The 20,362-nt window shown below is 38.4% G+C and overlaps 1 protein-coding gene across 1 annotated transcript in view; it reads right to left on the bottom strand.

The window, feature by feature from the left end:
• Nucleotides 1-1,331: 1,331 nt before the first annotated feature.
• The window catches only part of LOC113686526 (uncharacterized), a 30,212-nt gene continuing 11,181 nt past the window's right edge, over nucleotides 1,332-20,362 (bottom strand). The window contains exons 10-37 of the mRNA XM_089207783.1: nucleotides 19,779-19,979; nucleotides 19,122-19,223; nucleotides 18,405-18,693; nucleotides 17,831-18,028; nucleotides 17,353-17,584; nucleotides 16,533-16,689; nucleotides 16,027-16,215; nucleotides 15,702-15,877; nucleotides 15,316-15,445; nucleotides 14,762-14,857; nucleotides 13,962-14,124; nucleotides 12,463-12,694; nucleotides 11,900-11,930; nucleotides 11,632-11,738; nucleotides 11,177-11,271; nucleotides 9,610-9,747; nucleotides 9,192-9,387; nucleotides 8,842-8,990; nucleotides 8,497-8,691; nucleotides 7,580-7,737; nucleotides 6,888-7,005; nucleotides 6,431-6,520; nucleotides 5,985-6,080; nucleotides 5,530-5,619; nucleotides 4,802-4,954; nucleotides 4,214-4,636; nucleotides 2,884-3,852; nucleotides 1,332-2,161 (exon numbers count right to left, since the gene is read on the bottom strand). Of these exons, the coding sequence (XP_089063909.1) occupies nucleotides 1,947-2,161; nucleotides 2,884-3,852; nucleotides 4,214-4,636; nucleotides 4,802-4,954; nucleotides 5,530-5,619; nucleotides 5,985-6,080; nucleotides 6,431-6,520; nucleotides 6,888-7,005; nucleotides 7,580-7,737; nucleotides 8,497-8,691; nucleotides 8,842-8,990; nucleotides 9,192-9,387; nucleotides 9,610-9,747; nucleotides 11,177-11,271; nucleotides 11,632-11,738; nucleotides 11,900-11,930; nucleotides 12,463-12,694; nucleotides 13,962-14,124; nucleotides 14,762-14,857; nucleotides 15,316-15,445; nucleotides 15,702-15,877; nucleotides 16,027-16,215; nucleotides 16,533-16,689; nucleotides 17,353-17,584; nucleotides 17,831-18,028; nucleotides 18,405-18,693; nucleotides 19,122-19,223; nucleotides 19,779-19,979 (5,388 nt within the window). The 3' untranslated portion in view covers nucleotides 1,332-1,946. The remainder of the gene's footprint in view (nucleotides 2,162-2,883; nucleotides 3,853-4,213; nucleotides 4,637-4,801; nucleotides 4,955-5,529; nucleotides 5,620-5,984; nucleotides 6,081-6,430; nucleotides 6,521-6,887; nucleotides 7,006-7,579; nucleotides 7,738-8,496; nucleotides 8,692-8,841; nucleotides 8,991-9,191; nucleotides 9,388-9,609; nucleotides 9,748-11,176; nucleotides 11,272-11,631; nucleotides 11,739-11,899; nucleotides 11,931-12,462; nucleotides 12,695-13,961; nucleotides 14,125-14,761; nucleotides 14,858-15,315; nucleotides 15,446-15,701; nucleotides 15,878-16,026; nucleotides 16,216-16,532; nucleotides 16,690-17,352; nucleotides 17,585-17,830; nucleotides 18,029-18,404; nucleotides 18,694-19,121; nucleotides 19,224-19,778; nucleotides 19,980-20,362) is intronic.

The raw sequence follows: 20,362 nt of genomic DNA on the forward strand, positions 1-20,362 counted from the left end.
GGGACAGTTAACCCATCATGTCTGTGAAAATGGAAGTATGCATCACGTGTGCGTGCTGTTGTCGCGTATTTCGCCAAGTTTACTGTGATTTTTTACTGAAGATGTATATCTAGGGTACAATCGTCACGCAGTAGTTAATTATTTTGCAATAAAAAGTTCTATATGTGCTTTTTAAAGTTATTTGAGAGGGGTCGCGTGCTTTTGTCGCGTATTTCGTCAAGTTAACTGAAAACGTATAACTGGTGTGTAATCGTCACGCAATAGTGAATTATTTTGCAATAAAGTTCGATATACGCTGTTTTGAGTTATCTGAGAAGGGTCGTGTGGTCTGTAGCCATATTTGGCGCGACAAATGAATAGAATGTGCACCAGCTGCTTGAAGATACTAAAGACAAGCATGCGTGTTGATCGCTTTGCAAGTTTTGAGAACATCGTCCCCGGGTTTCAGACACTGTCAATTCTAAAATACTAAACTTGTCAAACACGTGCAGAGTTTCCCTAGATTTTCTCCTTTTAATCAACCTAAGTTATGATGTAGATTTATAAAATAATTCAAATAGTACGTGCGCTCTGATTGGCCATAAACCATTTTACATCAGCGTATGTAAACACGGTTTTCGTTCCTCTTTCATTAGTTATTTAATAAAAGACTTGGGGGGTTGTGAGAACACTTGATAAGCTGGAAACCACTCCGGTTCACGTCGTGGTTTCCTACGCTTATCTCGTGTTCTCCCAACCTCCCGCATGTTTACATCAGGGTATGTAAACATGGAAACCATTTTACATTTCTTCAATCATAAACAATATGCACATTGCATGGTTTTGTCATAAAAAAATAGCAAAACATTTTTCAAACAGACAAGCTTAAGTACCCCTTAGACCAATTATGTTATGATTATGTGAAAAGAAATCTTACGATCGTGAGGTTTTCTGTCATTATGGCAATGTTGTAACTTTTGTGTCTAGTTTTCAATTATACCCTGTTTTTTATGGTCTTTATACTAGGAACTAAGGTGAAACATGAATGAATTAAACTATGATCTGATGTACTTTAATATTGTGTAGTTCTCTTGTTCTCTTCGTATCTCTTGTGCTAAACCTTGCGATGATATCAGTGGGTAAGATTTTCAGCGCTAGCAGTGTAGGGACTAGGGAGTGCATGGAGGGAGTCACCGGCTACCCAGGACACCCTTGCTACGCCCTTGAGCTCCAACTGACACCCAACAGTCGTCTTTACACACAGGCCTTTACCCCTTGATGGGAAGGCAGGAGACCCCTTGAAGTAAGTTGCCTGTACTTTGTTTACTTTGAACGACTACTGTACAACGAAATTAGCAGCCAACTAAGCTTTTATTCAAACTTATCTCATATTCAAAATCAGATAGAAAATTAAACTTAGTATGTCTACTCTTCATTCCTAAAATTATTCACCTATATATATATATGGAAAATATATATAAGATATATGGAAAACTAGAGATATGTCACCAGTAACCATCTCTAACTGAGATATAGATGTATAGTTAGGTTAGTTGATGGCCTTCTGCTACTGCTATTGTTACTGCTACTGCCCCTGTTAACACCACTCCTACAGCATACTGCTTCTCCATCGCTAGAACTACTTCTACTGTTACCGGTATTACCACTGCTACTTCCGTTACTACTAATAATCAATATATAACAGCGATATACTAGGTTTAAGTGAGAGTTGTAATCTCTTAATGCCACTAACGTTGCAACGTACGCTTATGTTCTGTTTGTTACTGACTGATATTGATACTAATACTATCAACTCCGTAAGTGAGCTTGTATAAAAAAAGCTTCTCTTTACTACTGTGTATACGAGTAAAGGACTGTGACCACAGGTAACCCAAGAAGTTATCTCAGATTTTTTCTCTCTAAGGCAAACTTTCATTTTGAAACCTGTCATCAGATATAAGATGTTCTCACTTCCTCAAAGACATCTCAAAATCCGTACCAGCATTCCATCTCCCCGTAGTTTCTGAAGAAGTGCTGTTTCTGCAAAGACATTTTCTGATCACCACTACTGCAATCAAAAGAAGCAGTACTCCTCCAGCTGCAGACCCACCAATTATTGCATAATTTGGACCTTCCTGGGGATCCGCGCCTGCCTCCGTTGGTACATGCGAAGTGGTCGCTCCTTCGTCCAAAAAGAAAGAATAAAGAAAATTTTCCAATTTGGACTCGAACGAAAAAGAAATGAATGAATTCCGGCTGCTTCATTCTTTTTACTTCTCCGCTTGATGAAGGATTCGGATCTGTTTACGTCAAGCATGCGAGGTGCGGGTTTCCAAACCACGGTTTATTTTATTCATTAATGAGTTGTTACTACGTTTTTATAATACAAATGATGTTAAAATAGTTAAAAACTTTCTGAATTTGTTATGACAATTGGTAACTTGTTTGCACTTTCAATGAACATAACGTTTACGTTAACTCTTTCCAATCTCTCCATGACATTTCTGTGCGGTTTCTCCAGTACTGATTCAATTGCAGAATCGAATCGGTAAGCGAGTTTACTCCATCTTTAATTTCAGTGATAAATGTAAAATAGTTAATCCCGTTGTTAATGAGGTCAAATCGTCGTTTATGCATCTTTAAATTTAAAATAGTTATTTCTAACTGTTAAAGAGGTTAAATCGTGGTTTATGAATCTTGAAAAATTTAACGTAAATATGTCAAGGTTTTTGTTTTTTAATTAGGTGAATCTTGTCGTTTGTTCATCTTCGCTCCATATTAGTTCATCACCCTTTAAGTACTTTGATCATTTATTTTCTTTGGTTTGAGGTTGTCATTTAACTTTTCAGCCAATATAAGCGCTTTGATGATGTTCTCGTCATTGACAAATGAAAACAAACTCACCTGTGAACGCCGTTGTCTCAGGAATAGTAGATGTACCAGAGGTTTCGGATTTCCTGTTTGTGAAGGAAGTGGTTGGTCTAGTCCGGGGCTCTGTTTTGGGAGGCAAAGTCTCAGGCAAAGTAGATGAAGTGGTGGGTCTAGTCTGGGCTTTTGTCGTCGGAAAGACGCCAATTTCAACTGTCAAACTGATTTCTGTTATGCAAGAAACGTCCCCGTTGTCACTGGCACTAACAGTGAGGCGATGAACTTTCTCTGTCAAGTCGGACACCACAGTAACCACACCAGTTTTGTTATCAATAGAGAACGCGTCATTTTTGGATAGGCTATAAGTTATGTCGCTGTTTACTCCACTATCCAAGTCAATTGCAGAAACTTTGGTTACGGTTTCTCCGGGAATGAGTGCAAGGAATTCTAGTTTTAGATCTCCTGGTGGCTCGATGAAGGTTGGACAATTGTCATTTTCATCCACTATTGTTATCTGTACGGTAGCGATTCCAGATTTCTGTGGATATCCATTATCTACAGCAACCATGGTCACATTGAATGATTTCATCTCGATTGTCTCAAAATCCAGCGTCTTTGCGTTGTAAACCTTTCCAGATTGTCCACCAACGGTAAGAATACTTTCTACTTTATCATCACCAAGTATGGCATAAAATATCTGACCGTTTCTTCCTGAATCTGTATCGTTGGCTTTTACTTGTAAAATCACTGTTCCTACAGGAGAATTTTCCATAATGGCTGCGTTATAAAATGTTTGGTTAAATCTTGGAGGATTGATGTTTGGTTTTGCCTTCTGGTCGCAGTATTCGCCATCAAAAGCTGGATAACAAGAACAAACGTTGGGTAGGATACAATCTCCTTGGCCAGAACAATTTTTTACAGCACTGCAATCAGGAACACTGCATGCGCGACCCGACCAGGAGGAATTGCAAAGACAGAGGTCGTAACCAACACATTTTCCATTTCCTGCAGCGAAAAAAAAAAGAACATTGTTTGTCAGCCTTGTCTTACCGTATCGCTTTGTTATAGAAGCTACAGCTACAAATAACTCGGGAATGAAAGTTGTCGGGGAGAACGTCAAGATCTTTATCGTAGAGACAGGATTGTGAGCTCGGATCGTTGTGAGTAAAGCACCTCTCTATGAAAGTACCCAACAATTTCGACCACTCAAAAACATTGAAACTCTCTGTAACCATTTTTCTCAGACACTGGAAGGGAAATGATATGTCATTTTTTGTCAACAATGATAATGTTCTCCTCGCTAGTATGTCGTGTCCACAAGAGTTGCGACTTAGGAAAAGATTATTAACAAAACCAATGCACTTGCCGGAGCAATAGTTGACAGCCTCACAAGAAAAGTTACTGCAGTCGGTTCCAATGTATCCAAAGTCACATTTGCAGAACTCGGCTTCCATGCACGCACCATGGGCGGAACAATTATTCACGGTTGTGCAAGTGGGCTGACTGCAGTTGTCTCCAGTAAAACCAAGATAGCAACTGCAAGACACATTCAGCATCTCAGTGGAAACGCAAACGCCTTGGCCACTGCAGTTTGCAAGATGACTACAGTCCACCATCTGACCGCAATCCGCTCCAATAAACCCCGGAAGGCAGTGACACTTGTCGCTGGAAACGCACTCTCCTTTATCGGAACATTGATTGACAGCTTCACAGTCAGGAAGGGCGCAGCTTACTCCAGTCCAGCCATAATCACAGGTGCATTTGTCAAGTGCCACGCAGCTACCGTGTTCTTATCGACAGCAAGGAAGAGAGAAAGGACAGGAAAACATTAATACTAGCATCGGACCAGGAGAACGTTATAAAGACGAACAAAAAGAAGCAATGTAGGATAGGAGGAAAGTCAGAAATGACATCTCTTGGTAGACTATGAAAATGATTTCCCAAGATAACTCACCAGAACAATAATTCAATAGTTCGCAAGAGTATCGAGCACAATTGCTTCCAGTCCATCCCGTATTGCATTTGCATACATCGAAATCCACACAGATTCCATTGCCAGAACAGTTTGATACATCGTAACAAGTAGGAACAATACTGCAGTTAGTACCTGGAAATACGAGAAATGCACCTGTTTTAAGAACAAGAATTGTTTCGGGCGATATAACGGGCTGATAGTATTTTTATAAGCACAAGGCAGCTATGTAAAGTACGAACTTTAGATTAAGATTTCTGCTGAGAACAATTAAAAGCAAAAGTGCATGGATTGAATAATTGATTAATCTCATCTTTTCTTGGTATGACTGATTATAAAAAAGCCATCACCGGTCTACTTTTTAACTTGCTACACTATAATCTCTTAAATAAATTACGCCCTAATTATCCCCTCCGCTCGTCCACTGTGACTAATAGTTCGCCTTCGCTCTCCACCAACCACGGGCCAAGGTGCAAGCTGCCACCGATCCATCTTCAGTCTTTTTGGTTTTCACGATTACAGCAACTGAAATGAAACTCTCCTCCGCAGACCCCCACCGATTTTTCACGCCTTCTCATTGGTTGATCTCCGCTGACCGAGAACTTACAATATCACTGGTTACCACTGATCTTTTTTTTTTTTAAGTAATTTAGCTTGCGTTTATAATAACATCAACAACAAACAGCCACAAGAAGATCCATGTAACTGACCTATATAGCCGGGATTACACTGGCAAACATCTGTCGTTTTACAACTGCCGTGTTCAGTGCTAGTGCAGTTGTTAACTCCAAAGCAAGTGGCTGTAGATCACAATAATTTATAAACGTTAGTATTTTGGTGTGATATAAAGGCGCGTCGTTGAAAAATCATCACAAAGGGCACTACTTTCGGCAAATGAAATCAGATCTCGACCTCTAGAAGCAAGCGCCCTTCTTTCTTTTTCAATCGTTTCAAACTCGATGCCAGTTGCAAAATTAGATCAACTTTTCCTGAGGAAAAGAGAAAATCCAGCCTGGTCAAACAATCTCAAACAAGCTCATTCATAATGTCTTTGAGAACATCCATTTAGCAGCTTAAAAGAGTTTCCCGGTGTCAATATAAGGAGATCTTCGAACAAAATGAATATACTCTATTTTATTTAGAAGATGACCATGAACGGCATAACCTTCCAGTTCACAGCTTCGTCCTTCCCAGCCCAGGTCACAGACACAAAATCCTTTAACACACGCGCCATGGATGGTTGAACAGTTCAGACAAGAGCCTGAGGGCAAGAAAATTACAATGACAAAGTTAGGTTGAAGAATTACGGTTTTTGTGTGAAGATGCCAGATGGCAACACTGAAAAACCCAATTGTGCTATGTTAAAATTCAGAATGAAAATTGAACCTGCTGTGAAGCTCCGAAAACAGAAACAGTCTTAACAACACAAAAACGAAGCAGAAAACACACGCACAACAAAATTAAGAGAGCCTTAACGCTGGGTATGATTGTATGTCTTATACAGAATAAAGAGAAATAAAATTTACTGAAGAATTCTAGCAGAGAGATCCAGGCGTCCTCCTTATCTATGTAACACCTGTTGATAGGATTCAAGCTGAAAATAACCAATACCTTTGTCACAACTCTTCCCAGTCCAACCTTCGATACATTTACATGTTCCATTGATACATCTCCCTTTACCTGAGCATTGGTCTGGACAGCCTTAAACAGAGAAATCCAATTTCTTGAATGAATTATTAAAAGCCATTTGAAATATTAGCTTTAAAGAATCAGATCTCGTAAGCATGTTGAGGCCAACAAGTTAGCGCTCCAGCCTTTATATACTGTTACTTTGAAAATTTCCTTTTGCGCACTCTTAAACTTTCAGGTTGTTATGTTTAATACAACTTTTTATCAATGACAATATCCTCGAGGTAGTTTTCATCTAATATTTGTATTTTTGGATGGTAACGAGTAACATTTTGATATAAATTGAAACACCAAATGTCCTTCACTCTCTATAGAAAAACGAACTTGGTTCTTAAACTTATGAAATCATCTTTACAAAGCACTCGTTAATAAAGCTTACCTCGTTTAAAAGTTTCCTGATCAGTAAATGTCGTGTCGTTGGTAATAGCGACATCGAATATGCAACTTTGTAAATCGTTATCAGAAATGTTTAAAGATTGGCACATGCTTGTTGCAATCTACGTTGAAGATGAATAACAAAAAAGAGTCATAGTAAATCTTATCTCAAATTAAGAAGATTATCTCAACCATCTTAAGTCTTTAAACAAGCGCCTGGATGCTCATCTCAAATTAAGGTAAAGAAAAGGACACCAAGCTAAAGGAGACTCACTACATTTTTTTTAAATCGTGGCCAGACGTGATGGTTTTGTTTCTAATTTCTGCTTTTTGTTTTGTTTTGCATTGTTATGTGCGTTCTTCATAACAGCGATCAGATTGTATGCCACAGGGTTGTTCAAAGAAGCAGGGTTTATTTTTTTAAAATTTTTGTTGCAGTCGAGTTTCCCCTTTTTGAATAATGGCAGATGAACCGCGCGGAATCCAATTTGGTCCGTGATCACACGAGTGAAAAATGAGGAATTGAAGCGTTCTGTCCAATAACACATGCATAAGGTATAGACTAGCCAATCACACTGTCCAAATAAAAGCAATGCAGCAACATAGTCCTATTATTGCTCAGATGGTGTTGCTAAATGACCAATCACATAACAGATCTAAGTTATGGCTTTGATTTATACACACGAGTTTATTAACCTGCAGTAGAGACCGCGAAATTCCGTCCAGTGAATACATAGGTATGTATGTGGGATCTGTGTACGTTAGGTCCATTATGTCATCGTGATAAAAGTTTGATGAGTTCCATGACCAAGAGTCCTTCGTGCCTGAGCCATCGTGACAATCTGTGATCCTCCCTTTTAAATGAAAGAAACAGTTTCATCGGCATATAGATTGATACAGTTCGACAATATGTACATTGCTTATCATGCTGGAAATAAAGTGTTTTTCAGGTTATTGTCTTCATTTTGCCGGCCACAGACTACCCCATTTATCGTATTTAAAAAACCGGAGGAAGATTGTATCGGATAAATCACCTATTGTTACTTAAAACATCCTCTTTTGGCTTATCTTTAAATCTCTAAAAAGTCTGGTGTCCATCTGCATCATTCTACAAATTCGCTCAGTTACTAGGCCCGTCTAGATGGATTATTTCCATGTCTGCACACTGCTCTTGATTGCTTAAATCTCCCTTTCTTTGTCAAAAACCTGTTCTAACTTTGAATGGAATATTGGACTTTAATCCCTTTTTTTAAGTATGTGCTTGCATTTTCCAACGACTGAAGAAACGATTTCAAAATGACTCGTTTTGCTTTCAGCACTCAAACGGACCGCTGCTGTCCCACTTGACAAGCAACTCTTCTCTAACCTACCAAATGCACAGTGGAGATAAGAAAATCCTACTAACAACGTGTTTATTCATTGCGTACTGTTAATTAAAGATACTTGTTTTTCCCCTCCAGTCCGTGACCCACTGCACAGACCTAAAAGACGAGGTTACTAATACGTATGTAAAATTTTGTTGTATTTTAAGGATTTTTTCAATACCAATAAATGTTTTAACTAAAATTATTAGGGTAACACCTAGATCAAACTATGCGATAGGCTTTGCTTACATGATTCAGCAAATTGAACGGCTTCATCGTAAAGAGTTCCGTCGGTTCCCATGAAATCGTTCGTGGCATTGTTATCCATGAAGCCACACAGTCCTTCAGTGTGACCTTTATAAGCAGCAGTTGGCGAGTAGAGAATATTCAAATACTGTCTTTTCATAACTCGACTATGACGGACGTCGATGGTTACTGTTACACCTGAGAGAGAGATTTATTCGGGGCAATTTGAGGAACTAATAGCATTGTTTATTTCTGGATAAAAGTCCAGCTCATTAATATCCTACCTACCGATCTTATGCATAGCTGGGGCAAAAAGGAAAATACTTAAAATATCTTTTAAGGACTTGCCTGCATCATACTGAAGTGAAATTAAAACGACGCTGTTCTCCTCAGCCTCAAAAGAAAAACGTCTTTGATGATCCAATAACACTGTGCCATTACTTATTTCAATAGGTTCTGACAAATTACTGGTGGCATTCATTTCCACTCCATCGATTCTGTCGAGAAATCAAGGTCAGTCACAACAAGTTCTTGAATGACACTCGTTCAACCAAGGTGAATTACATCTCTCTATTAGTGAGTCAACATCGCAATAGGTTTTACTTGAACGAATAAGTAACTTGAAGATCCCAGTCACCCTGGCTACAGCCTCCATCATAGAAATACTTTGTTTACTGATTAAGAAGCATAAACCAAACCTTGTAATGGGCAAGTCTTGAACTCTTTCAGTCTTGATCGTCATAATCGTAACAACACTTCTCCCAGCTTTGAGTGCAATTCCACCAATAAGCGAAGCTCGCTCGTAATAATAAAAACGAAATTGAAGACCAAAATCGTTTTTAACACTCTTGCAACCCCAGAACTCTCCAATTCCAAAAAAGTCAAAATTCACACCTGGCGAAGAAGGCAAAAATCAAAACTTCGGTCATAAACATTACACAAACCCTGAAATAAAGCTCTCATTTACAAACGAAAACACAAAGGGTTGTTGAAATCTATCGTTTAACTGAGTAGTTTGATGAGCAAATTGTTGGACCTCTTTTAGGGTTTTCACATTTCCCTTTATCTCTCGCTCGTAAATAAGTGAATGTAGAATGTGTTTTTTTGTCTACTTACCATCTAATGTTTCCAGATGTGGGTCACCTCCACCATTTGCAAGTAAGCGCTCACAAAATTCTCCCTCCCATCCTCCTGAACAGTTACACTCCGCTTCACACTTTGGGGCTATGATAGGATCTCCGTTACCTGAACAGTCTGTAAAGCGAATTATCATGACTTTGTCAAAAGAAAGATCACTGCAGTGATATATTTCGAGAGTACTAAAATATACATAAATACGCCATGATTAGGGAAAAGGAACACGCAAAATGTACCACAGTATAACACTGAAGAACAGGGTAAAAATACGGACGGAAAGTGGAGCAACAAAATGGCCTCGCTGAATATCGAAAATTTGCTTTTCTTGGCCTTTAGGCTTAACTTTTTAGGAAAGGGACCTATAGGTGAACCAGATTTTGTTGTTACATTGGTCTGAAGGAACACTTAAGTAGTTTCGCTTTTGTTGTTTTGTTTTTAGCGCACTCTTTATGCAATCGATAAGACGCTCAGAACGGCCGTAGGAAGTATTTTGAAGACGAAATTTCTGAAAATGAGGTAAAAATGGAATAAGAAATCCCTTGTTGGACAGTTAAAAAAAAACAAAGTTTAAAGAATTGCTTTGCTCCTGTTTTTCGCCGCTCTTGTGAGTTTCCAAAAAAATTAGCACCTCGCAAAATATCCGCGCTTATCATATTTTAAACAGTTGAAAGAAGTGTTTGTATGCAGATAAAACAAACTGGTACCAAGGTCGTTTACTCGTGGAATTATTAAATTGAACTTTGATTTATAGAGATACAACAAATGCGGCTCCTGATTTCATGATTATCTTCACCACCACCGATTATCTTCATATTAGTAATAGTAATATTAGACACAATGTCAGCTTCATTAATTCAAACTTATTTAACACAAATCTATTTGCAATAAGATTATAAAGAAAAAGCAAAAACAGAAAATAAAAAAGCCGAATAGGAATTAGCTAGCATACAGAAATACCCGTAGCTGTTTGCACGTCAGCTGAACAATTTTCTCAAAATTTCAACCTGGAAGGTCTTCCAACTTCTTGAAAATTTCAGATGTAGTTGTTATAGAAATTTCAAGTGATTCCAAAAAAAACGAGATCTATATTCTTCTTTTAAAAAACTCCTCCGCCAAACTCAGTAGCATGTTTTGTGCTCTTCGAAATTTAATTTTCTTTCATCGCGCTTATCACCTCCTCGAAAACATTGACAAAACGCAAGGCAGCCATTCTTTAAAAGGAAAGTTAGTTCAAATCATTCTGCTTGCAATTTCATCATTGATTCAAAAAAGAATAGGGAAAAATTCCCTTGAAAGACTTTTGAACAAAGAAATAGAGTAACCTGGATTGAAATTTAAGCCTGGGTTAGCGCTAATCGGCTTTCGAGACAACTGGGCCCTGCTGAGTAATTATCGTCAATAATCAAATTTTAATGCCGATGACATATGATTACGCTATATGCCAATTGATTTGAATTCGGCTTTTTCTTTGTTTCTTTTTGCTTTTTCTATAATGACGTTACTGCAATTAGGTTCACAATTTGCAGGTCCATTTACTGTTACATACTCTGAAGAAGCCCTCTATGTGGCTGATCGCAGTCAGAGCCCGTTCGTTCCCCAGAACAGATAGGTCCTTTTCCACATGGAAATTTTCCGGTCTTACTGTTTCCGAGAAAGTAAATGAATAATGAATCCATGAATTCATCCGTCGGCCATTCGGTCAGTCGGTCAGTAAGTCATTCAACTGGTGGCTTAGTTATTTAGTCTGCCAGCTAGTCAATCAGTCAGTTGTATTGTTGCTGCAATATTCTTCGAACTAATTCTACCTTGCGCAAAGCTTCAACGAATCTCTTTTGAAGTGACATGACCGTTTCAGCACATTTTTTTCTTTATGAGACTAAAAATCATTTTAAGACCTAGCAAACAGCAGTCTCTGAGAACGGAAAGTTATCTACAAGCTTGAAGCACCAGGCATCGCACAGGCTGAATCACATGAAGTAAAAGAATAATCAGCATTCTTACCCACTTGGAGGTAGTTTATTTTCTTTCTTATTTTTCGGAGGAGGACCAGGTGTTGGATTGCCATCCACAGGTGGTGGAGGTTGCGTTGGTGGAGGTCCCACACATAACTGTTACAAAAAAGATGAAAGTTATATTCAAAACTAATAAAATAACGCTGTAGATGAAGGACGCTTACCACAAAGGAAAAAAAGTCAGACGGAATAGAATTGAAAGGTTAACTACTAAAAGATGACATTAATTCATATAAGTTATAGTTATAATAACTTACTCTCTCACTTTTAACTGGACATATACAATCCCTAGAAAAGAACAGTAAAATATTGATTAAATAGTTTAATAAAAACGGAAGTCATGTCCGCCATTCAATTATCTTTATATGGTCCGTTTTCTTATCTACTCACTTATCTACCCATTTATGTTCATGCGCTCTCTTGCCTATAAAGAGAGAAAGGCGTCTAAGTTTCTTTCTTAAAACTAGGAAGTATCAGAGAATTTTCTTAATGCACGTTATCATTATTGTTGTTTCTGTTTTCCAAACATTTTTTTTATGTATTTCTTTATGCGAAAAGAACAAGGACAATGATCTTCTCTTTAGAACAATTGTTTCTTTTACCACCATAGTCTAGAGAAGATCGTACTTTATTCATTAGCATTTGCATTACATTTGCAGGGGTAGGGATATCATTTTTCTCATTTATAGCCTCCTTTTGCTCGTGCATTTTAGGCAGTTGGTTTCATTAGCAAAAGCGAGTGAATAATAATTACTTCTTTGTGTCGCTATTCTATACATCAGGAGTCAAGTTGTTTGTATAATATGTTAAGTTTTTTTACCGATAGCGTTTACTCTTAGAATATCCCAAAGAAAGATCAAGCGTCAAATGTTTTTTAAGAAATCCAACTGAGACACCGAGATGTACATCAGAAATTCCGTAGAAGCTTTCTAATTCAGCAGGTTTGTTCCCACTGCATTGAGACGTAGGAAGCCGTATGTCCAGACCAGCTTCTAGTGGTACGCTCACAAATACCGCCATGGAAAGGTCCACATACTCAAAACCAGCTTCAACTGAAACAAAATTATCTTAATTAATAAAGGCAATAGGACCAAGTGATTGACAAAATCGGACAACCGCAAAGCGGGAGTCCTATTTGTTAATCACGAGTATTACAGACAGAATTGGACGACAAAAAGTCCTGTTATCAATTAACCATAACCATTTCAATTTCCGAAAAAAACACATACACCTAGAACAAATATCTCCAGTGGAGACGTCTCTAGTATTCCTCCATTTTGGAAATTCCCCTGCATTTTGTCTTTGGATAAGTGATTATTGCGATTAATGTTGTGATTGGTGGATTAAGCTGAGTGGACTTTGTATGATTGACTGCTTTAAATGTCCGATTACAGGTGTGCAGTTACAGCCAAATGTCCGATTGCACTATCCGATTACAACTGTTCAGAATGATTAGTGAAAAATGAAGCTGCAAATGCACCAAGAACATTTGAGGAATAGTTTATGATTAAACCCTATTATAAGACTAGAACTTATGCTCGAGGTAACTATAGTATTGGAAATATAGCAATGTCCAAATAAGGTATTCCGAGATTGCATCGATTTTGCTTTAGTTCGCCTTGTGATTTGTCTAAAGAAGGTTTGAAAGCCGATGGTTCTTAAGAAAAAATTTGATCAAGCAGGGCGTGAAATTAATTTTTTTCTGATAGCCACTTGGCTCTTAAATTCTTCAAAGTGGTAACCAATATAAAAAAAATTAGTCGCCATTTTCAAAGACAAACAGAACCTTTTTTAACGCTGTCGGCTTTCAAATAGACCCTCCAAAATTAAGTTAAGGAAAAGATCTTTAACCTGCTACAAATTGGACACTAGGATGGATGATATGCAACTTTCAAGCTCACCTAAATCCAAGATGGCGTCTAGTTATCGATCGAGATGCATGTGCTGCGTTTTGGAAACAAATTTAACGAGGAAGTTTGCCGCGGATTTATCTTTGCAAATCTTTTTAATTCACTTTATCTCTTGGTAAAGCTATGATGAAACATTCTAGTCGCCAATTTCGCGACTAATTTTCAGGATTTGGTCGCCAAAGTGAAAAATTTAGTCACATTGGCGCCTGTATTAGGAGCAATTTCAACTCAATGAGTTGATGTGGGGCGAGAGCGTTTTGCGTCCAATATGCAAAGCAAAAATTCGAATGCAAATGTCTCCTATCTGCACCTTACCTGATGTAAACTTTACCTTAACTAATAAATCAGGGACTTTGGTTAAAATTGGATTGAGGTAGGCCGCACGAAAGAATTGTTTGATTGATCTCACCTAAATCGTCGAAAAAACTAAAAAAGGATGACTTGATTGCCTTTGATTGCGATTTTGGAGACGCTGGCAGTTTCACTGAGATTTTGGGTGTCACTGTAATCCTGACGAATGCTCCAGCTTCCAATTGCGGATCTGGGCTACTCCAGTCTTTGCGAAGAGTAACCTATATTAGTAATATGTCAAAAATGGATAAAATGTGATCTCAATTCGAGAAAAAAAGGAAAAAAATGTAAGAAGAGGGGAAGAGGGAGAGAGAACGAGTAGCTGATGTTGAGGAGGAGAACGAGGTCAAATAAAGAACGAAGAATTTCAAAGATCTAGTCGTCGTTGCTGAGGCTTGTTGGCGCTCACTTACCGAGTTACAGTGACGAGGCGTTCGATTTTCGCTTTGATTTGATGCTTCCACTCCGAAAGAAAAAGACCCTTTCTATCCTAAATGCAAAGCGAAAACGGTAGGCCTCCATCTTCTTAGCATGAGGATAATTAACAAGAAGAGGCTTAAGAAGACGAATATTTAAAGACATCATCCAAATAAGTTTTGACTTGATTGAAGTCATGGTAAAATAAAATCCCACGGAAGTATGACGGTGCTAATCGCGGAAAAGCTCAGATATCACATAATTTTGGAACAACTTTGTGAAAAAGTAGCAGTGTTGCAATCCTTGACACGGAGCAAGAGGTACAAGCAGCCATTTTGTCAACAGGTAAAGACCAGTCTATCGCCAAGAGGTTTATAAAGTATATCTAATGCTTGAATGATCAATAAATGAAAAATTACTGTGTATTTTTTCTTCCCTTACAGTATCAGCAGTTTTGTAGCAACTATCACGGCTCCAACGGCATTCGCCTCCAAGAGATACCCCTCCATTGACTGATAATGAACGAGAAATTTTTCCCTAGGGTAAAACACAGTGAGCTAATTAAACCTCTTTGTATACAGACGATATTTTCCTTAACTACTCTAAAGCATAAATTGCCGCTGCGAGCTTCTTGGCCACAGTACTGTACTTATTGAATCTTTGTTGTCTTCCTGGGCCAGGTTCGTGTTTTGGTCGTCCTTGATCTCGCCGAGACAACTAATACAGGTAGCATGCAATCATTACGTCCTATCGCTGATTTCGCACTAACCAACCAACAAATTGTAAAACTGAATAGCTGACTGACGAAGTGGTTTGCTGTCTGGACCACAGACTGAGTTGGTAATAGAGGAAATACAAGTGCTTGTGTTAACTCATTGAAGTGTTTCATGACAGCGTACAATCATTTCAAATAATAGATCTTAAATGAGAGAGCTGTGACATTTTCAAGGTCAGTGGTTGAACTGAAACGTTGGTGAATCACATCGCCAACTTACAGATAATCCAGCAGATGCATCTCCTGATATTTCCAAGAAGATACCGGCAGGGATTTTAATTGGCCCAACGGGAATGTAAATTGAACGACCGAGCTGTTTTCCTTTCATGATGTTTAGGCGTTTGTTATATCTGTAGACAAACATAAAAAAGATGATTAATTAATCCCTATCAACTAAGTCGTCCTTTGCTCGTAAGCTGATCGTACTGGACCGCAAAATCAGACAAGAATCGATTTAAAAGGAAAATGTTGGCCTTATCGCAGAAAAGAACGAAAAAGCTGTCCACCATAACAACGTCAGTTGCTCAGATTTCATTTTCCATTATTTTTTTCTTTTGCCGAAAGAATAATTTCGAGAAATCTTGAGGTTAAATTAAAATTGCTTACCTCAACTCCCCATCAACATTAAATGTCAGAGAGAAATCTAATTCTCCCTTTAACTCCAGACCAACAGCCGCATCCTCTATTCCGCCTAACCACTTCGGTTCTATCTCAAGAAACATAGTCAGTTCGAAAAACATATCCAAAGAGACTTGTAGCTTGGCGCTTTCCGTTGACAGCAACTGAGGAAAATGAAAATTTTAAAGGACATAATTCTGGGGAGAAACTGAGAAGATTTGGATAGATATCAGAGAGCAAACTTAACATAGCATTTACCTAATTCTCGGTTTGTTTATAATACTTTTGCAGAACTATTAAAAAGAAGCTGTACCTTGTGATGTATTCCGTCGGGTTTAAAACTTGCTAATTCGAAATCATATCTTGTCGACCGCCTGCTTCGTCTGTTGTGACTTTTCAGTATGTTTATATCTACAGCTGTAGTAATGGTTCCATTTCCGTCCAATTTGGCAGAAATTACTTCCACCAGAAGAAAATTTCCGCTGGAGTAGACTTCTACAACCTGAGGTGTGAGATGATATGATATGATGGAGTTAGCTCAGATAATAACCATATGCAAAACCAGCTGATAAAAAAATGACAACAATAAAACAAAAGACACAAGTCAACAAATACAGCTTCATCTAGCTCGAATTCAAGCTGGTATGAACACAACCAAAAAATCTCGGATCATAAATTTTATGGAAGCATAAATAGAAGCACTCTTTGCAACCGACCACGCTATCTCTTGGTAAGTAATCAGTGATCCCTCCATTTTTCTTACTTAAGATGCTCGTGCTTTAATTTGTTAATATAACTCGGACCTTAAACGAACATTACCTTTGCAATGAAGGCTTTACTAGGTCTTCCAATAATTGAGTCATTGACAAAAAACTGCCGACCTCCATCCTCTGGTTTTGACAGAACAAGGCCTTCGTTGTTATCCCCTCCGCTACAGGATACTGACCCAGAAAGCCTTTTCTCACTTTCCTGTAGTCTGGGAGCAAGTAAAAGTATATTAACTCAAACGAAAACGTAAGGAGTAGTCGAGCCTGGCATCCAAGGCCCTGGATTTCAGGGTAGAATCCCTTACACTTTAACAGCTTAGTCAACGGCTCGATCGAGATTCATGCACAATAATTGTACATAGATTTTAGTTCTATTGACAATACTCTTTAAAAAGAAAATGTGGTGGGCAGAAGTGGTTTCGAACAAGTTCGGCTTTTCGGTCATGCTTCCTAGTAGCCAGCTGGATTGCCTTCGGTCAATCATTTGGGACTTTTGTTGCTCAAATCTTTTTGTTGTCCGATAAGTAAATTACTGAGTCACCAGTAATCATGCCAAGGCTAGCCAACCCCATAAAGTCATTCATCTATCTAAAAGGTCTATGAACAGTTAATAAAATACGTGTTTACTTAATAAGTATAGATGTGTGCACTTTTCACCAAAGCAAAAATGTCACTCCTGAATAACAATGCCAATATGGCCATTAGTGAACAGCTTTCTAAATGAAGTTTACGGGAAATCGTTGCGTTTGGGGAAAGGCGATATTTTTCCCTGTCAAATGTCTTACACCCCAATTATACGGGTGCAAATATGCCATCGTCTCAACTTGGACCCGCCTGATATTAAAACAAGGCCTCATCATTAACATCAATACCTTGTGCCTTTCCAATGAGAGTTTGCTTCACATCTCTGAAATTTCGTTTCCAAGTAATCGGTGTTGTTCGTTCTATGAACTTTAACAACAGTCTCGATGAAACCATCACTGGTATTGGACACAACTATGTCACCTTTCTTTGGGATGGTATTGTTCTTTTCTATTACCAGGTAAAACGAGTGGACAATGATTTTTCCAGTGTCATATGTGTGACCAAGGCACTTGTATATCCCTAAAAATGATGATTATCAAATCTGTTTGAATTTTTGTGAGTTTAGTATGACTTTTCGAACCAGAAATATCTTGCAGGTCCTGATGGTCTGTGTGTCTGTTTATCGTATCTGTGGTTGTTTGCTCCCTTGTTTGTCTTTCATGCACTTATGAGGAGTTATGCAACACATTAAATCGTAGATATAACTAAATGATCTTCAGTCATTTACGAAGTGTTAAGGTGGTTGATACAAAAATGTTTACCTACCATTTGAAAGCGCAATTACCCGACCCTCATCTAACGTAATGTTGCCTGTAATAACATCCCGCAGGTCATCTTGATTAGGCTCAACCTCAAACGTCGAGTCGTCGTCTACTTGCACTGCAGTGACTTCGTCTTTAAAGTCCGCATACTTGATAACCTCTTCTAACCCTGCTGGGGCGCTCAACATCAGTTGAAAAGGACCTTTCGAGACAATAATAAATTTGAACATTGAACGCTATTATAGGTATGTTTTAGAGATGCCTTCGCTATTGATTGCACTTAAAACAAGATGCAGTCCAGTAAGATCTCAAACAATTCACAACGGTAACCAGATGGCTTATCTTACATTTGGTATTTACATGGAGTATAGTTCTTGGAAAATAATAGGGAAAAATTTTCCAGTGACACTTAGTAGCAAGCCTATGTCAGCCATTACAGTACTGACGACTAATTTCGCTCATGCCCCTTTAAAGAATTATTAACGCAGAGCTTTTTTAAAAACCACACCTTCTCAAGTATTTAAATGATTGAGGACTTTGTAAAGGTTGTGACAGACATTTATAGTCATTACACTCACCATCGCTGATTTCTTTGATAATCTTATGCATAATACCTCCTGCTTGAGAACTACACAGTATGTCACCCTTTTGAACTTTCAGGACTTTTGGTGCAACTAAAACTAGCGACACCCTCTCTTGATTTGGCAAAATCACTGGACACGCGTAAACGAGAGTCTCGTTAGGCTCCACAAACTTCACGTTTTTAGCAAACTCCACATTCTCTCTCCTTTGAGGATCTGTATAATTCACTTTAATTTTCCCGCCTGGACACTTAGTCTCATTCCATGACCTGCACTGGTTGTCGTCCTGTTATGAGGTTTAATAGGTAACATGTTAATACTACCTTCGCGGTGGTGGATCCAGACCTTGGGTTAAGGAAGGGGGGGGGGGGGGGGGAAGGGAGGGGCGTGGACGGCGAGGTGCAGTTGGCAATTAGTTTGAGGTAGAGCTGTGGAGATTTCTAACCAAATATACTCCCATAGGTCATATATTATTATTTTATTCCAAACAAAGTGTTTCATACTTAATTCTCTCACTTACTGGCAATGATACTACAAGTTAGATTAACTAGTTCTACCAACAGAGTTTGCTACAACCTATTGTTAGTTGCTATTTACTCCTAGATATATGTAACATTACTTTCAACTCAGTTTTTGCTCGTGAAGACTACCTTAAACTGTCACTAAATTTAATAAGCAACGATAAGGAACAGAAAATAAAGATAAAAATCTTACTGTGATTTTATGACATCTTTCGAGATCGCTGCATTTTTGACAGGATTCAATGGTTGCTCCTCCATCTTTGAAGTTGCAGTACCTACCTCTACAATTCACTCTCTGTTTAAGAAAATATGTGAAAACACTTATCGTGTGACGGTGAGCATGGAACATTGAGTAAAGTAGTATTTTGAACTATTCTATCAATCATCGTGCGCAGAGACTATGGTGCATTGGCAGCGCATATATTTTTTTCCGGTTTTCTTGGGCAAAGTAATTTCACGGTGTCCTTCTGCGCGTAGCAGTACAAATGGATATCGGTAAACTGGTAGGAAAACCCAAAAAAACACAGAGAGTTATGAGCATAAACCGATGTGCAATCCAGGTAAAACCACTGTTTGTTTGCTTTGTGTTTGAAGCGGAGAGTGCTCTGATAGTCAGGGGCCGCTAGATTTAAGATAGTAATAATTAAAAGAGTAAAACAGCGCAGCATAAAACAAAAACCAAGGAAACAAGCAAAAGATAATCCGGAAATAAATATCTAACCAGCTAATAAGCAATACACACTAGTACCGCCCCTTACCGTCTCTCTTGCATTTATTACTTATATCGAACTGAGTGCAGCATAGTGTTGATGTGTTCACACCATGAATTATTTTTATCCTCTTCACCTACCATTATATCTTGCGAACAACGTTCGTCTCCTACTGTATAACAGTGGTAGTAAAACCAAGCGGGACAACTTATTCCTGGAGGCCCCGCGGCAAAACCTCCGAGGCAGGAGCGTGAACTGTCACACCATCCACAAAATGGATCTGTCACGCAATCAGCACAACTTTCGTACTTTCCACAGAATGAGTAAGTGCAGCCAAGACCCTGCAGAAACATCCATAAACTTTCCTGCATTAGGCTGCGTTGGAAAAGATAATTACTACTGTTCCCATGCGATCAGAGACAGAACCATTGGGTCTCGAACACCAGTTACTGGTGTCCTTTTGATCAGATTAAGATGCTAAAGACATTTTTAGAGTCCTAAGTGGCGACTAAATTTCGAAAAATTAACCTAGCGTTTCCAAAATTGTGTTCAAATGTGCTGAAAGCTCAACCAAAAATGCTGGCTTCCTAGATCATGCACATTAATGTGAGGTTATAGCACGATCTCACTTCTCCTTCTTCCATCTGTTGGTGATCTGTCTTAATAAAGTAGGAGCAGCAAAAGAAGAGATTTTTACGAAAGCATCAGCTTTTTTTAAATTCGT

The sequence above is a fragment of the Pocillopora damicornis genome, chromosome 5, assembly GCF_964200805.1.
Source record: "Pocillopora damicornis chromosome 5, jaPocDami1.2, whole genome shotgun sequence".
Taxonomy (NCBI): domain Eukaryota; kingdom Metazoa; phylum Cnidaria; class Anthozoa; order Scleractinia; family Pocilloporidae; genus Pocillopora; species Pocillopora damicornis.